This window comes from Coregonus clupeaformis, chromosome 7, assembly GCF_020615455.1.
Source record: "Coregonus clupeaformis isolate EN_2021a chromosome 7, ASM2061545v1, whole genome shotgun sequence".
Classification (NCBI taxonomy): Eukaryota; Metazoa; Chordata; class Actinopteri; order Salmoniformes; family Salmonidae; genus Coregonus; species Coregonus clupeaformis.
Genome location: NC_059198.1, coordinates 62,430,873 through 62,446,768, shown reverse-complemented (window position 1 = coordinate 62,446,768; position 15,896 = coordinate 62,430,873). Strand labels below are relative to the sequence as shown.

The 15,896-nt window shown below is 45.1% G+C and overlaps 1 protein-coding gene across 2 annotated transcripts in view; it reads left to right on the top strand.

Annotated features, from left to right (window-relative positions):
- The window catches only part of LOC121555381 (protein tweety homolog 2-like), a 95,508-nt gene that overhangs the window by 46,015 nt on the left and 33,597 nt on the right, over positions 1-15,896 (top strand). For both annotated transcript variants that reach the window (XM_045221467.1, XM_045221468.1), the window contains exon 4: positions 11,927-12,147. In XM_045221467.1, the coding sequence (XP_045077402.1) occupies positions 11,927-12,147 (221 nt within the window). The remainder of the gene's footprint in view (positions 1-11,926; positions 12,148-15,896) is intronic.

Genomic DNA, 15,896 nt, shown 5'->3' with positions numbered 1-15,896 from the left:
CACTCCAAACTCCACTATGGCCAAGACCAAAGAGCTGTCAAAGGACACCAGAAACAAAATTGTAGACCTGCACTAGGCTGGGAAGACTGAATCTGCAATAGGTAAGCAGCTTGGTTTGAAGAAATCAACTGTGGGAGCAATTATTAGGAAATGGAAGACATACAAGACCACTGATAATCTCCCTCGATCTGGGGCTCCACGCAAGATCTCACCCCGTGGGGTCAAAATGATCACAAGAACGGTGAGCAAAAATCCCAGAACCACACGGGGGGACCTAGTGAATGACCTGCAGAGAGCTGGGACCAAAGTAACAAAGCCTACCATCAGTAACACACTACGCCGCCAGGGACTCAAATCCTGCAGTGCTAGACGTGTCCCCCCTGCTTAAGCCAGTACATGTCCAGGCCCGTCTGAAGTTTGCTAGAGTGCATCCAGAAGAGGATTGGGAGAAAGTCATATGGTCAGATGAAACCAAAATATAACTTTTTGGTAAAAACTCAACTTGTCGTGTTTGGAGGACAAAGAATGCTGAGTTGCATCCAAAGAACACCATACCTACTGTGAAGCATGGGAGTGAAAACATCATACTTTGGGGCTGTTTTTCTGCAAAGGGACCAGGACGACTGATCCGTGTAAAGGAAAAATGAATGGGGCCATGTATCGTGAGATTTTGAGTGAAAACCTCCTTCCATCAGCAAGGGCATTGAAGATGAAACGTGGCTGGGTCTTTCAGCATGACAATGATCCCAAACACACCACCCGGGCAACGAAGGAGTGGCTTCGTAAGAAGCATTTCAAGGTCCTGGAGTCTCCAGATCTCAACCCCATAGAAAATATTTGGAGGGGAGTTGAAAGTCCGTGTTGCCCAGCGACAGCCCCAAAACATCACTGCTCTAGAGGAGATCTGCATGGAGGAATGGGCCAAAATACCAGCAACAGTGTGTGAAAACCTTGTGAAGACTTACAGAAAACGTTTGACCTGTGTCATTGCCAACAAAGGGTATATAACAAAGTATTGAGAAACTTTTGATATTGACCAAATACTTATTTTCCACCATAATTTGCAAATAAATTCATTAAAAATCCTACAATGTGATTTTCTGGAATATTTTTTCTCATTTTGTCTATCATAGTTGACGTGTACCTATGATGAAAATTACAGGCCTCCCTCATCTTTTTAAGTGGGAGAACTTGCACAATTGGTGGCTGACTAAATACTTTTTTTCCCCACTGTAAGTAAGTTGCTGAATTAATAAGATGACGGAGGATCATATTGTGTTGTCTTTCTGCTGTGTTTGAGAAGTCAAAGCCCTGTGGATGAGTTGTCTGTACAGCTGCCACTGCTATTTTTTTATTTCCTTGTGTTTTTTTCTCCTCTCCATTCTTGGCCCCATCTTCTTCAGCAGAGCAGGCAGGCCTGTTGCCCTAGCGACACACACAGCGTGTACACATGTTGCTCCAGAGCAGACAAGCATCAAAACTTTGTTCATTTGCACAATGGCCCGTTGCCCTAGCGACACACACAGCAGGCCCGTTGCCCTAGCGACACACACAGCATGCCCTTTGCCCTAGCGACACACACAGCGTGTCACAATGGCTCTCATTCACATTCGCTAGTAAATGACCAAACTCACCAAAAATGACAATTGGTAGTGCCTAACTATATATGTATAACTTTATGAGCTAGATTGCCGGTCTTTGCAATTAGTTTATTTTCATTTGCACTCGTTAGCATATTTAGCTAGCAGCCTCTATGGAAATATGCCATTACTTGTGTTACTTTTGTTAGCATTTAGGTAACAGATGCCCAATGGTATTCTTTGCGTTTTTGGCACCCCCTTGTGTACTAAACCGGTAATACCGTAAATCCCGGAATTAAAGAAGGATGGTATGACAAAAGAAAATCTGGAAACCGCCCAACCCTAGTACTTGTGCATGTGATATTAAAATGTGAAACTTGTTCTGGTGGCTGCTATGGTAACTCGTAGCCTGTACACAGACAGACAGGCAGACAGGCAGGCAGGCAGACAGGCAGACAGACATCATTCATCTCTCATCTTCTTATTACTACTCTCTCCCTTCACCATGTCTACATTAGCATGTTATAGGCTGCATGCCAAATGGCACCCTATTCCCTGTATAGTGCAGTACTTTTGACCAGAGCCCATAGATCACTAGATAACACCTAGCAGTACTCTGATAAGATCTGGTTTCCTCTGAGTAGCTGGAGGACTGAAGTGTTAGAGCAGAGCTAGCAGAGGTGGTAAAATACCACAGATAAAAACATGAAGCTGATGATGGAAAAACAAGTGGGTATTTTAAACTTTGTGGTTTGAAGATTCTGCATCTTATGAGGGTGGCAAGGATATTATGCTCTTAGTTAAAGTTAAAAAAGTTTAGGGTTAGTTATGTACTCCTCAGTTTACTGAACTACAGTTAAATAATCACCTCCTTATAATGCACATTGATGAAGAACGTTTAAAAAAAGAAATCACCCTGCAAGATTCTAATGAGGTTTATGGTCAATTTTGCTCTAAGTCTAAATCTGTGTCTGTACAGGGCAATGGCGAAATTGTGATGTATAAGTGGAAGGATAAGTTAGAAAAACATTTAAACACATTTTTACACAGGGACAGAGAGAAACATTTTCAGTTTTATAATCCTATTCTATGCATTTTGTCATGAGTCTAGTTTTAAAGTAACTGTCCAGTGAAAATCTCACTTTCAAAAATTCATATTCTGGTTGCCCTTTCCTGCTGTCAAATGACCAAATCGCCCTCTAGTGGCCTCATGGTTGCAATGTTGTTAATATTTTTCCTACTTTCATAATTAAGAAACGTTTCTTTTTCTGCCAAAAATCCGGTATTTCTATGTCAAACGGTTTTGCTATATTTCAGTCTTCTGTGACGTATATAAGGTGTAATATTGGGATGCAAACTCAAAATTGAATATCTATATCTAACATGGTACAGGTGTCTTCATTTTTTTAAGACCATAACCATGTTTGTGAGGTGTATACTTTTGTTTCAAAGTAGATTTATTTAAGACTACCAAGAAACGCTGTGTGACCCTGATTTAGCCCACCACAGTAAAAGGTTAAGTCATACCCAAATAATGTTGTTGACTCATCCTATACTCGTATTTGTGGCCAAAGCATAAATTGGAGAGACAAAAACTTTTAAAAACCCACCTCAAACTTGTATCTCAAACAGACCTTTTAAAAAATGCTTACTATTTCTTCATAGAGGATTATGTCATCCTCATGAGGATGAGCTGGCCAATCAGTGGTCTACTCGCATGAAAATGTTTTATGACCATATACGCCCACACCATTCTGTTGTTGGGGTGCGTCCACACCATTCCAACACAGAAAAGCTGCTTTTTAACATGCTTAATTACCATTTTTTGGAAGGAAAATTATTTCACTCATATTGTAATTAATTATAGATCATATTTCATAGAAATATGTAAACACTCAACAGTTACTTTAAAGGTCGACTTTGGGCAAAAACGCAAAAATAATGTATTTCGACTGTAGAACTGATCAATGCACCATCATGCCAGGTCAGTTAATGCTTGAATAATATATTTGGCAACCGATTTCTAAAGCTTCCATCCAAAAACAAATCCTGTGAAATTACATCAACACATACAGGAGGAGTTACTGGCTAGCTACAAGCTTAGCTAACAAAGAAGCTACATTGGTCGTGGCACGCATGACCAGAATGACACATCGATGAACCACCAAAGGCACACCCCATTTCTGTTTGAAAATTGAGAAAGAGGAGGAGTTGGACCGTTTTTCTGTGCTCAAAGTCAACCGTTAAAGCAAATGTCCTGCAATTCTACACATTTTGCCATTGCTTATGACGTGTTCATATACATTTACATTTTAGTCATTTAGCAGACGCTCTTATCCAGAGCGACTTACAGTTAGTGCATACATTATTATATATATTTTTTTTAATAATTCATACCCCCTGTGGGAATCAAACCCACAACCCTGGCATTGCAAACGCCCATGCTCTATCAACTGAGCTACATCCCTGCCGGCCATTCCCTCCCCTACCCTGGGCCAATTGCACGCCGCCCCATGCGTCTCCCGGTCACGGCCGGCTACGACAGAGCCTGGATTCGAACCAGGATCTCTAGTGGCACAGCTAGCACTGCGATGCAGTGCCTTAGACCACTGCGCCACTCGGGAGTTTGCTATCTGGGGGTCCCCGACCCCAATTGTTTGGTACAGGGACTGTAGCCTAATAAACTGCATGGTTTCCTGAGTCGTAGTGGGAGGACCACACACCATGTCATCGCCTGGCTCTTTGTTTACATCGATATGATGGTTATTAAATCAGTATTTGCTCATAAAGGCGTTTCCACTGACAATTCTCGCATAATGAATTTTACAGACACAAAAAGATCCCACCATGTCGAACGAACCAATTATTTGTCAGCATTTATACAATTGTAACGAAACTTCCTGTTTCCATCACGGCTGTTGAGATTTGATTTTATATGGTATGACTTTACTCGCATAAAAACTGTAGATGGAAACATGGTTAATGAGAATAATTATATAAATATATAAAGGTTAAATAATAATTTAAAAAACGGTAAAGTTGAATAAAGTAAATGAATACTGAATCAGAGATAAACCAAGCAGTAGTGCATGTCCTGTGTGTGTGTACAGGCAGGGCGAGACTATTAAGCTAAACATTTGATTTCAGAAAGGACATTTAAAAGATGCAGAACCTTCAGACCACAAAATTCGAATAAAACCCCCTCTTTCCATCATCGTCATCAGCATCATGTTGTCTTGTGTGGTATTTTAACACATCTGCTAGCTCTGCTCTGCCTCTTCCGGCCTCCAGCAACTCAGATGAATAAATTATGATCAACTGAGTCATCAGAGTGAAAACATAAAATAAATGACTCATATAAAATTCACAGGCTTGACAGACTTCTCAGAGTAGAATGGCTTGGCTCATAAATATCAGCTTTCTACTGGCTGTTCTAATCAGAACCATCCTTACAGGCCAGGACATCAGAGATAAAGGAGATAAATGTACGTTTTACATTCCTAATGATAAAGGAGAAGACTACTGTTTGATGTTCAGATCCTCCGTTGGAGAGAGCCTGCTGCTGTGGAACACATCTTACCCACTTGAGAATTCCACCCTGGCTGCTGAGTTTAGGCATCGACTGGAACGGAAGCAGGATCAGACTGGTTCACATCTCCAGATCAACGATCTCACTCAGTCAGACTCTGGACAGTACAGGATGGAGTGTTGGACAGATGGCAGGGTGTCACACCAGGACAGAGGATGCAGGTTAATTTAGGACAGAGGATAGAGCTTCAGTGTGAGGGTGCAAGGGAAGATGCCAACATAACAGTCAGATGGTTCAGGGAGGATGAAAATGGGGACAACAGAGTGCAGTTAGCTGAGAACAGCTCCTCTCTCCACCTCACCAATGTCACCATAAAGGACCTGGAGCCGTATTACTGGTGCATGGCACTGGAGGGACAGCTTTGTGTTTACACCCTGGTCTTTAATCTGGCACCTAAGAGACAGTATCTTGCTCTCTCAGTAGGAGAGGAGGTTGTACTGCCCTGCTTTAACCATGATGACCTCAATGGGACAGAGACAAGATGGGAAAGTAGCCTCTTTGAAGACATCAGATGGGACTCCAATCATCTCACTAGTGGAGAGAAGCAGATGTACGTGACAGATGGAAGAACATCAGGGAACTACCATCTGGTCGTCCGATCACTGGTGCTCAACCACTCAGGAGCGTATGCATGCTCTGAGAAGTTACAAGGAACGTACAGATACATAAAACGCTATTCTCTCCTGGTGTTCCCAAAGTCCGAGCCGCTCACAGAGTTCTTCTCAGAGGGAAAGGAGGTTGTTCTCAACTGTAACTCTAATCTCACTAAATTTGACCGGGAGGTGTGGTACAGACGGACTGCTCAGGTGGACGATGTCATTCTGGACACAAGATTACAACTAGCAAACTTGCCCAAAGACTTGGTTGGCCGAATGAATGCATCTCACCCTCCCTCTTTTCTGGCCCTCTCTAACCTCTCACTTGCGGACAGTGGGGAGTACTGGTGTGCTGTCTTCTATGAAAGGGTGTGTGTCTCAGTAACTAAGACCTTCTTGCTGGTGTGGGACCCCTTTGGCATCGACTCCACATTCTACAGAGTGTACTCTTCACTGATCGGCTGTGCTCTGCTGGGGATGGTCTGTGCTGTGATCACTGTGAACCTGAAGACCAGGAGAAGAAGAGACCAGGCTTCCCTGAAGACCCGGAGGACTGCAGTCCAGACACAGGGACAGTGGAGCCGATACGTAAGCTTATTAAAGAGCAGTGATACTAGCAAGAGCAGTGATACTATCAAGAGCAGTGATACTATCAAGAGCAGTGATATTAGCAAGAGCAGTGATACTAGCAAGAGCGGTGATACTATCAAGTGATACTATCAAGAGCAGTGATACTATCAAGAGCAGTGATACTATTAAGAGCAGTGATACTATCAAGAGCAGTGATACTATCAAGAGCAGTGTGCGGGTTTCTTATTTTTTCTCTTGTTATTCGACTGTTACCATGCACCTGCAACAAAGATAGCTCAGATGTGCGAGTGCCTTTTGAAAGTTGAAATGATTTAAAATAAATCCTGCAGTCAATTATTTTACATATTAATTCCAGTTGACCGGGGCAGCTCTAGCAGGGCAGATATTTGACGAACTGACTTGTTGGAAAGGTGGCATCCTATGACGGTGCCACGTTGAAAGTCACTGAGCTCTTCAGTAAGGCCATTCTACTACCAATGTTTGTCTATGAAGATTGCATGGCTGTGTGCTCGATTTTATACACCTGTCAGCAACGGGGGTGTGACAGAAATAGCAGAATCCACTAATTCGAAGGGGTGTCCACATACTTTTGTATATATAGTGTATGTTACACTGTTAGCATTCAACCACTCTATATTCATGGAATGTTGTGTGTGGAATACGGATAGTATTGACAAATAGATGCATATACATGCCATATATTCACAACAGTCCACACACACACACACACACACACACACACACACACACACACACACACACACACACACACACACACACGTGATGTACATACATTATACTGAGCTGTACATGACTCCTAAATCTGTCCTGTCATGTTAATAGCTATCTCTCTAGCACAGAAACAGTCATTTACTCCCTTTAACCCTATTGAACAGTCAATAAATCTACCTCTACCTCTTCCCCTTTCTCTCTCTCTCCTTCACCCTCTCCTCCCCCTCCCTCCCACAAGGAACGGTGGTGATTGTTACTAAATAAAGAACCTCTCCTCCTCTCCTCTGTCCTCTCCTCCTCTCCCCTCTCCTCCTCTCCCTGGGTAGTATGGAGGTGGGTCTGCAGCAGCATCTGAAGCACCTGCATGAGATGTTCTTACAGTTTTTTTTGATTGCTTAAGCACGATTTTCAAAACAGGGCCCGTGTTTTCAAAACACTACACACAATTAGCACAACCACACACCCAATTAGCAAAACACTACAGATCCTTTGCAAAATTAAACACTCTTGTAAAAACTATACACTTCTTTTTAAAAACCACACTTTGTTACCATATGAAACACACACGTTTCACATTACTATACTCTGTTTGCACGAGTTACACTCTGCTGTGATAAACCTAAAACACTTTTAGCACTTCTACTTCCCTATGATTAGAGTAGGCTACTCTCAACAAAGTACAAATATAATGTAAATTCACCAAACACTACACAAGACCAATGTTGCAGACTGAAGAAACTCATTTATTTCTCAACACGCCCAAAATGTTGACATGGAGATTCATAATACTGTAACCAAACGTCACTTTACGTATTGTAAGTTCAAAAAAAAAAAAAACTAGACATTGTCTCTTCGCCTAGCTGGATCTGGCCAGAGAATTTCATCAACATCGCAGGCAATGTTGTCATTAGCAAGACACCTTGGAAAGAAACGTCTTGAATGACGAATCCATCCTTGCATTGCTGCTACCTCCATCTGGTCACAGGCCTCCTCCATGGCTTGGATGAGGGGTACCTCAGCCTGGAGACGGAGATCATATACCTTCCACCGCCATGCCGAGAAAAACTCTTCTATAGGGTTGAGGAATGGAGAGTATGGTGGAAGATATAGGACGGTGAAATGTGGATGTTGCTGAAACCAGTTCTGAACCAGAGCAGAGTGGTGGAAAGACACATTGTCCCAGACAACAATGTATTGTATATGATCGATTTGATTTGCTGCTGTTATGTTGTGCAATTGGTCCAAGAATGTAAGTATGAGTGCTGTGTTGTAAGGGCCCATATGGGCATGGCGGTGGAGGACCCCATTCTGTGTAATGGCTGCACAGAGTGTTATATTACCCCCACGTTGCCCTGGGACATTGACTATAGCCCTGTGGCCAATGATGTTTCTTCCCCTCCTTCGTGTTCTCGTCAGGTTGAACCCAGCCTCATCTACGTAAATGAACTCATGCTGGATCTCCTCTCCATCCATTCGTAAAACTCTCTGAAAAACAGTGTCAGGCAAAATTGTGTAGTTCAGTGTAGATCTAGTATACATATTACAGTACAGTAAAAGATTATGAGACAGTATGCAAGATCACACTGCTAAAGTGAATACATACCTCTGCATAATCATGCCGCAGTCGTTTCACCCTTTCGGAATTGCGCTCGAAAGGCACTCGATAAATTTGCTTCATTTGAATATGTTTTTTTTTATAGGATCAAATCAAATCAAATCAAATTTTATTGGTCACATGCGCCGAATACAACAGGTGCAGACATTACAGTGAAATGCTTACTTACAGCCCTTAACCAACAGTGCATTTATTTTAAACAAAAAAAGTAAGAATAAAACAACAACAAAAAAAGTGTTGAGAAAAAAAGAGCAGAAGTAAAATAAAGTGACAGTAGGGAGGCTATATATACAGTAAAATAAAGTGACAGTAGGGAGGCTATATATACAGGGGGGTACCGTTGCAGAGTCAATGTGCGGGGGCACCGGCTAGTTGAGGTAGTTGAGGTAATATGTACATGTGGGTAGAGTTAAAGTGACTATGCATAAATACTTAACAGAGTAGCAGCAGCGTAAAAAGGATGGGGTGGGGGGCAGTGCAAATAGTCCGGGTAGCCATGATTAGCTGTTCAGGAGTCTTATGGCTTGGGGGTAGAAGCTGTTGAGAAGTCTTTTGGACCTAGACTTGGCACTCCGGTACCGCTTGCCGTGCGGTAGCAGAGAGAACAGTCTATGACTAGGGTGGCTGGAGTCTTTGACAATTTTGAGGGCCTTCCTCTGACACCGCCTGGTATAGAGGTCCTGAATGGCAGGGAGCTTTGCCCCAGTGATGTACTGGGCCGTACGCACTACCCTCTGTAGTGCCTTGCGGTCAGAGGCCAAGCAGTTGCCATACCAGGCGGTGATGCAACCAGTCAGGATGCTCTCGATGGTGCAGCTGTAGAATTTTTTGAGGATCTGAGGACCCATGCCAAATCTTTTTAGTCTCCTGAGGGGGAATAGGCTTTGTCGTGCCCTCTTCACGACTGTCTTGGTGTGTTTGGACCATGATAGTTCGTTGGTGATGTGGACACCAAGGAACTTGAAGCTCTCAACCTGTTCCACTACAGCCCCGTCGATGAGAATGGGGGCGTGCTCAGTCCTCTTTTTTTCCTGTAGTCCACAATCATCTCCTTTGTCTTGGTCACGTTGAGGGAGAGGTTGTTGTCCTGGCACCACACGGCCAGATCTCTGACCTCCTCCCTATAGGCTGTCTCATCGTTGTCGGTGATCAGGCCTACCACTGTTGTGTCGTCGGCAAACTTAATGATGGTGTTGGAGTCGTGCCTGGCCATGCAGTCATGGGTGAACAGAGAATACAGGAGGGGACTGAGCACGCACCCCTGAGGGGCCCCCGTGTTGAGGATCAGTGTGGCAGATGTGTTGTTACCTACCCTTACCACCTGGGGGCGGCCCGTCCAGGAAGTCCAGGATCCAGTTGCAGAGGGAGGTGTTTAGTCCCAGGATCCTTAGCTTAGTGATGAGCTTAGAGGGCACTATGGTGTTGAATGCTGAGCTGTAGTCAATGAATAGCATTCTCACGTAGGTGTTCCTCTTGTCCAGGTGGGAAAGGGCAGTGTGGAGTGCGATAGAGATTGCATCATCTGTGGATCTGTTGGGGCGGTATGCAAATTGGAGTGGGTCTAGGGTTTCTGGGATTATGCTGTTGATGTGAGCCATGACCAGTCTTTCAAAGCACTTCATGGCTACAGACGTCAGTGCTACGGGTCGGTAGTCATTTAGGCAGGTTATCTTAGAGTTCTTGGGCACGGGGACTATGGTGGTCTGCTTGAAACATGTTGGTATTACAGACTCAGTCAGGGACATGTTGAAAATGTCAGTGAAGACACTTGCCAGTTGGTCAGCACATGCTCGGAGTACACGTCCTGGTAATCCGTCTGGCCCTGCGGCCTTGTGAATGTTGACCTGCTTAAAAGTCTTACTCACATCGGCTACGGAGAGCGTGATCACATAGTCATCCGGAACAGCTGGTGCTCTCATGCATGCTTCAGTGTTGCTTGCCTCGAAGCGAGCATAGAAGTGGTTTAGCTCGTCTGGTAGGCTTGTGTCACTGGGCAGCTCGCGGCTGTGCTTCCCTTTGCCAGTGCCAGTGTTGATGTTGAGACCTGATGGATATCGTTGAAAATGGCGTGGTTATTGACAATGTTAGCTTGGAGCTGCTTGAGTGTTATTGCATTGTTGGCCAAAACCATGTTTACTATCTCCCTCTCTTGCTGTTCTGTGAACATAGGAGGCCTTCCCCCTTGTCGTCCCTGACCCTCAATCCTATGTAGAAAAAAAAACAGTATACAATAGTACAGTAATTTCACAGGAAAAGGTAACAGAAGTGCTGATAGTGCATAGAATATAGTACTGTAAGCAGTTACTGAAACCGTGCAGATGTTTTTGATATGATGATATTTTTACAATACCTATTTTCCAGTCAAAATGTTCTCATCACACTTGCCACTGTATATCGGCTTAGATTTGGCTGTACTCGCAGTCCAGCCTCCCTCAGCGTCAGGCCGTGGTTGACAATGTGGTCAACCAGTGTTGCGCGGATCTCATTTGTCAGATTCGGTCCTCTTTGAGCACCTTCTTGTCTTCCTCTTCCTCTTCCTCTTCCTCCCCTTCCTCCTCCTCCTCCTCCTCCTCCTCCTCGTTCTCCTCCTCGTTCTCCTCGTCCTCCTCGTCCTCCTCGTTCTCCTCGTCCTCCTCCTCGTCTTACTCTTTCTCTGACTCTTTCCATTGTGCTTGAAGACCGATGAACTCACCTGCTGCTTTTTATAGTGCTTATACACCTGATTGGTGTGTCTACAATTAAGCAAACGAGTGTTTGCACACTGTGTTGAACCAATTGGTTGGACGGTGTGGTAATTTGACAGTCAGTGCTTTGGTATTGCAAGGACGTGACTTCATGATAGATTTTTGTGTGTAATGTATGTTAAGTGTGTTTAGTGTTTTGCAAATCACTGTGTGTAGAATTTTGCAACAAGTGTAAGGTTGACAATGTGCTTATAGTTGTGCAAATATGGGCTGATGTTTTGCTTCTTGAGTGTAAGGTTTTGCTAATAGTGTACTACTTTTAATTTTAGTGTGTAAGCAATCCAAAAAAACTGTAATAACCTCTCTCTCTCTCTCTCTCTCTCTCTCTCTCTCTCTCTCTCTCTCTCTCTCTCTCTCTCTCTCTCTCTCTCTCTCTCTCTCTCTCTCTCTCTCTCTCTCTCTCTCTCTCTCTCTCTCTCTCTCTCTCTCTCTCTCTCTCTCTCTCTCTCTCTCTCTCTCCCCCTCTCCCCCTCTCCCAGGTCTCCAGTTCTCTGGGCAATATGGAGGTGGGTCTGCAGCAGCACCTGAACCGTCTGGATGAGATCTTCGCTACGCAGGGAGACTATGTCCAGGCCCTGAGGTTCATGGGTCAGATGGCTGACAACATCATCAGACAGCTGACCGCCATGCCGGACCTCAGCAAGGCCAAGGTGGACCTGTCGGCCATCGCTGACCAGACAGCATACGTAGAGTACTACAGGTGAGAAGAGGAGACAGGTAGACAGGCAGAAAGACAGACAGACAGACAGTCATACAGACAGGTAGACAGACAGACAGGCAGACAGACAGGCAGACAGAACAGTGAAGTGCTGCTGTCACTGACCTATTTCTAGTATAATTGACCTCCTCATCGTGACTACCAGTCTGTGTGTCTCCTCTCACTGTAGTCAAGGCTCTAGACTGGGCTTGTTGCTCCAGCCTGACTGACTGGTGTAATCTGACCATGGCTGGTCAGTCAGTGTGTTATGAAGTGACTGCTAGAGGGGATACTGTGTCAGTGGAGGATAAAGTATGTATTGATGAAGAGGTGTTGTTTCACTGAGGGAAGAGGGGGATGGAAGGCACTCTTTCTTCCTCTCGTTCTCTCGCTCCCACTCGCCCCCCTCTTTCTCTCTCTCACTCTCTCTCTCTCTCTCTCGCTCTCTCCTTTGCTTCCTGGCTCTGCGTTCATTAGAACACATTTGTCTGCATTTATCCAGACATTGATCCAGACAAATATAATAGCATAGCGATCCCTTAGTGCCTCTCCCCACCCACCCAGTCTCTTCTCTATAAAGATATGTGTGGTCAATGTACTGCAGGCTATCATGGTGTGGAGTTACCGAACAGATAAGTGGTTTGGGGCCCATTCCAAGCCATTTCAATCCAATATATTCCATTCCAAATGGCCATTTCAACACTATCTCTTCTCCTAGTTCGCCAAGTATGATGTCACTATTTCACTAGAGGTGACTGTAGGTTTGCACTTTGACCTCAATATGCCTGTTATTCAAAGCTAGAAGCGTCATAATTTTTCCACAGGGGCCAGTGCAGTGGAGATGGGGCTTTATGTAGACACCACACACACACACACACACATTTACACATACCTACGCCTGCTGTGTGAAACAACACGTGTCCAGAGAGAGAGAGAGAGAGAGAGAGAGAGAGAGAGAGAGAGAGAGAGAGAGAGAGAGAGAGAGAGAGAGAGAGAGAGAGAGAGAGAGAGAGAGAGAGAGAGAGAGAGAGAGAGAGAGAGAGAGAGAGAGAGAGAGAGAGAGAGAGAGAGAGAGAGAGAGAGAGAGAGAGAGAGAGAGAGAGAGAGAGAGAGAGAGAGAGAGAGAGAGGAGAGAGAGAGAGAGAGAGAGAGAGAGAGAGAGAGAGAGAGAGAGAGAGAGAGAGAGAGAGAGAGAGAGGAATTGGGTTGTTCCTGTAGAAGACACTGTGGGACATGTATTATGTATGTCCATGGATTTGTCCTGTTCAATTATTAACTTAACGGACTGGAAATGACCTGCTGCAGATGGGCTCTAACTAAGAGGCTAACACACATAGATGTGACAACACACACACAGACACACATGCATCATCTTTCTCTCTCTCTGCTCACTCATTCATTCATTCACTCACTCCAACTCAAACAACCTTTCTCTCTCTCTGCTCACTCATTCATTCATTCACTCACTCAAACAACCTTTCAATTTCAATTCAAACAAAGGTGAAATAAAGAATCAAACAGTAAACATTACACTCACAAAAGTTCCAAAGGAATACACTGTGCCCTCTCTGTTCTCTAGGTGGCTGACCTACCTGTTACTGCTGATCCTAGATCTGTAATACTGTGCCCTCTCTGTTCTCTAGGTGGCTGACCTACATGTTACTGCTGATCCTAGATCTGTAACACTGTGCCCTCTCTGTTCTCTAGGTGGCTGACCTACATGTTACTGCTGATCCTAGATCTGTAACACTGTGCCCTCTCTGTTCTCTAGGTGGCTGACCTACCTGTTACTGCTGATCCCAGATCTGTAGCACTGTGCCCTCTCTGTTCTCTAGGTGGCTGACCTACCTGTTACTGTTGATCCTAGATCTATAACACTGTGCCCTCTCTGTTCTCTAGGTGGCTGACCTACCTGTTACTGCTGATCCCAGATCTGTAGCACTGTGCCCTCTCTGTTCTCTAGGTGGCTGACCTACCTGTTACTGCTGATCCTAGATCTGTAGCACTGTGCCCTCTCTGTTCTCTGGGTGGCTGACCTACCTGTTACTGCTGATCCTAGATCTGTAACACTGTGCCCTCTCTGTTCTCTAGGTGGCTGACCTACCTGTTACTGCTGATTCCAGATCTGTAGCACTGTGCCCTCTCTGTTCTCTAGGTGGCTGACCTACCTGTTACTGCTGATCCTAGATCTGTAACACTGTGCCCTCTCTGTTCTCTAGGTGGCTGACATACCTGTTACTGCTGATCCTAGATCTGTAACACGGTGCCCTCTCTGTTCTCTGGGTGGCTGACCTACCTGTTACTGCTGATCCTAGATCTGTAACACTGTGCCCTCTCTGTTCTCTAGGTGGCTGACCTACCTGTTACTGCTGATCCTAGATCTGTAACACTGTGCCCTCTCTGTTCTCTGGGTGGCTGACCTACCTGTTACTGCTGATCCTAGATCTGTAGCACTGTGCCCTCTCTGTTCTCTAGGTGGCTGACCTACCTGTTACTGCTGATCCTAGATCTGTAGCACTGTGCCCTCTCTGTTCTCTAGGTGGCTGACCTACCTGTTACTGCTGATCCTAGATATGTAACACTGTGCCCTCTCTGTTCTCTAGGTGGCTGAACTACCTGTTACTGTTGATCCTAGATCTGTAACACTGTGCCCTCTCTGTTCTCTAGGTGGCTGACCTACCTGTTTCTGCTGATCCCAGATCTGTAGCACTGTGCCCTCTCTGTTCTCTGGGTAGCTGACCTACCTGTTACTGCTGATCCTAGATCTGTAACACTGTGCCCTCTCTGTTCTCTGGGTGGCTGACCTACCTGTTACTGCTGATCCTAGATCTGTAGCACTGTGCCCTTTCTGTTCTCTGGGTGGCTGACCTACCTGTTACTGCTGATCCTAGATCTGTAACACTGTGCCCTCTCTGTTCTCTAGGTGGCTGACCTACCTGTTACTGCTGATCCTAGATCTGTAACACTGTGCCCTCTCTGTTCTCTGGGTGGCTGACCTACCTGTTACTGCTGATCCTAGATCTGTAGCACTGTGCCCTCTCTGTTCTCTAGGTGGCTGACCTACCTGTTACTGCTGATCCTAGATCTGTAGCACTGTGCCCTCTCTGTTCTCTAGGTGGCTGACCTACCTGTTACTGCTGATCCTAGATATGTAACACTGTGCCCTCTCTGTTCTCTAGGTGGCTGAACTACCTGTTACTGTTGATCCTAGATCTGTAACACTGTGCCCTCTCTGTTCTCTAGGTGGCTGACCTACCTGTTTCTGCTGATCCCAGATCTGTAGCACTGTGCCCTCTCTGTTCTCTGGGTAGCTGACCTACCTGTTACTGCTGATCCTAGATCTGTAACACTGTGCCCTCTCTGTTCTCTGGGTGGCTGACCTACCTGTTACTGCTGATCCTAGATCTGTAGCACTGTGCCCTTTCTGTTCTCTGGGTGGCTGACCTACCTGTTACTGCTGATCCTAGATCTGTAACACTGTGCCCTCTCTGTTCTCTAGGTGGCTGACCTACCTGTTACTGCTGATTCCAGATCTGTAGCACTGTGCCCTCTCTGTTCTCTAGGTGGCTGACCTACCTGTTACTGCTGATCCTAGATCTGTAACACTGTGCCCTCTCTGTTCTCTAGGTGGCTGACCTACCTGTTACTGTTGATCCTAGATCTGTAACACTGTTCCCTCTCTGTTCTCTAGGTGGCTGACCTACCTGTTTCTGCTGATCCCAGATCTGTAGCACTGTGCCCTCTCTGTTCTC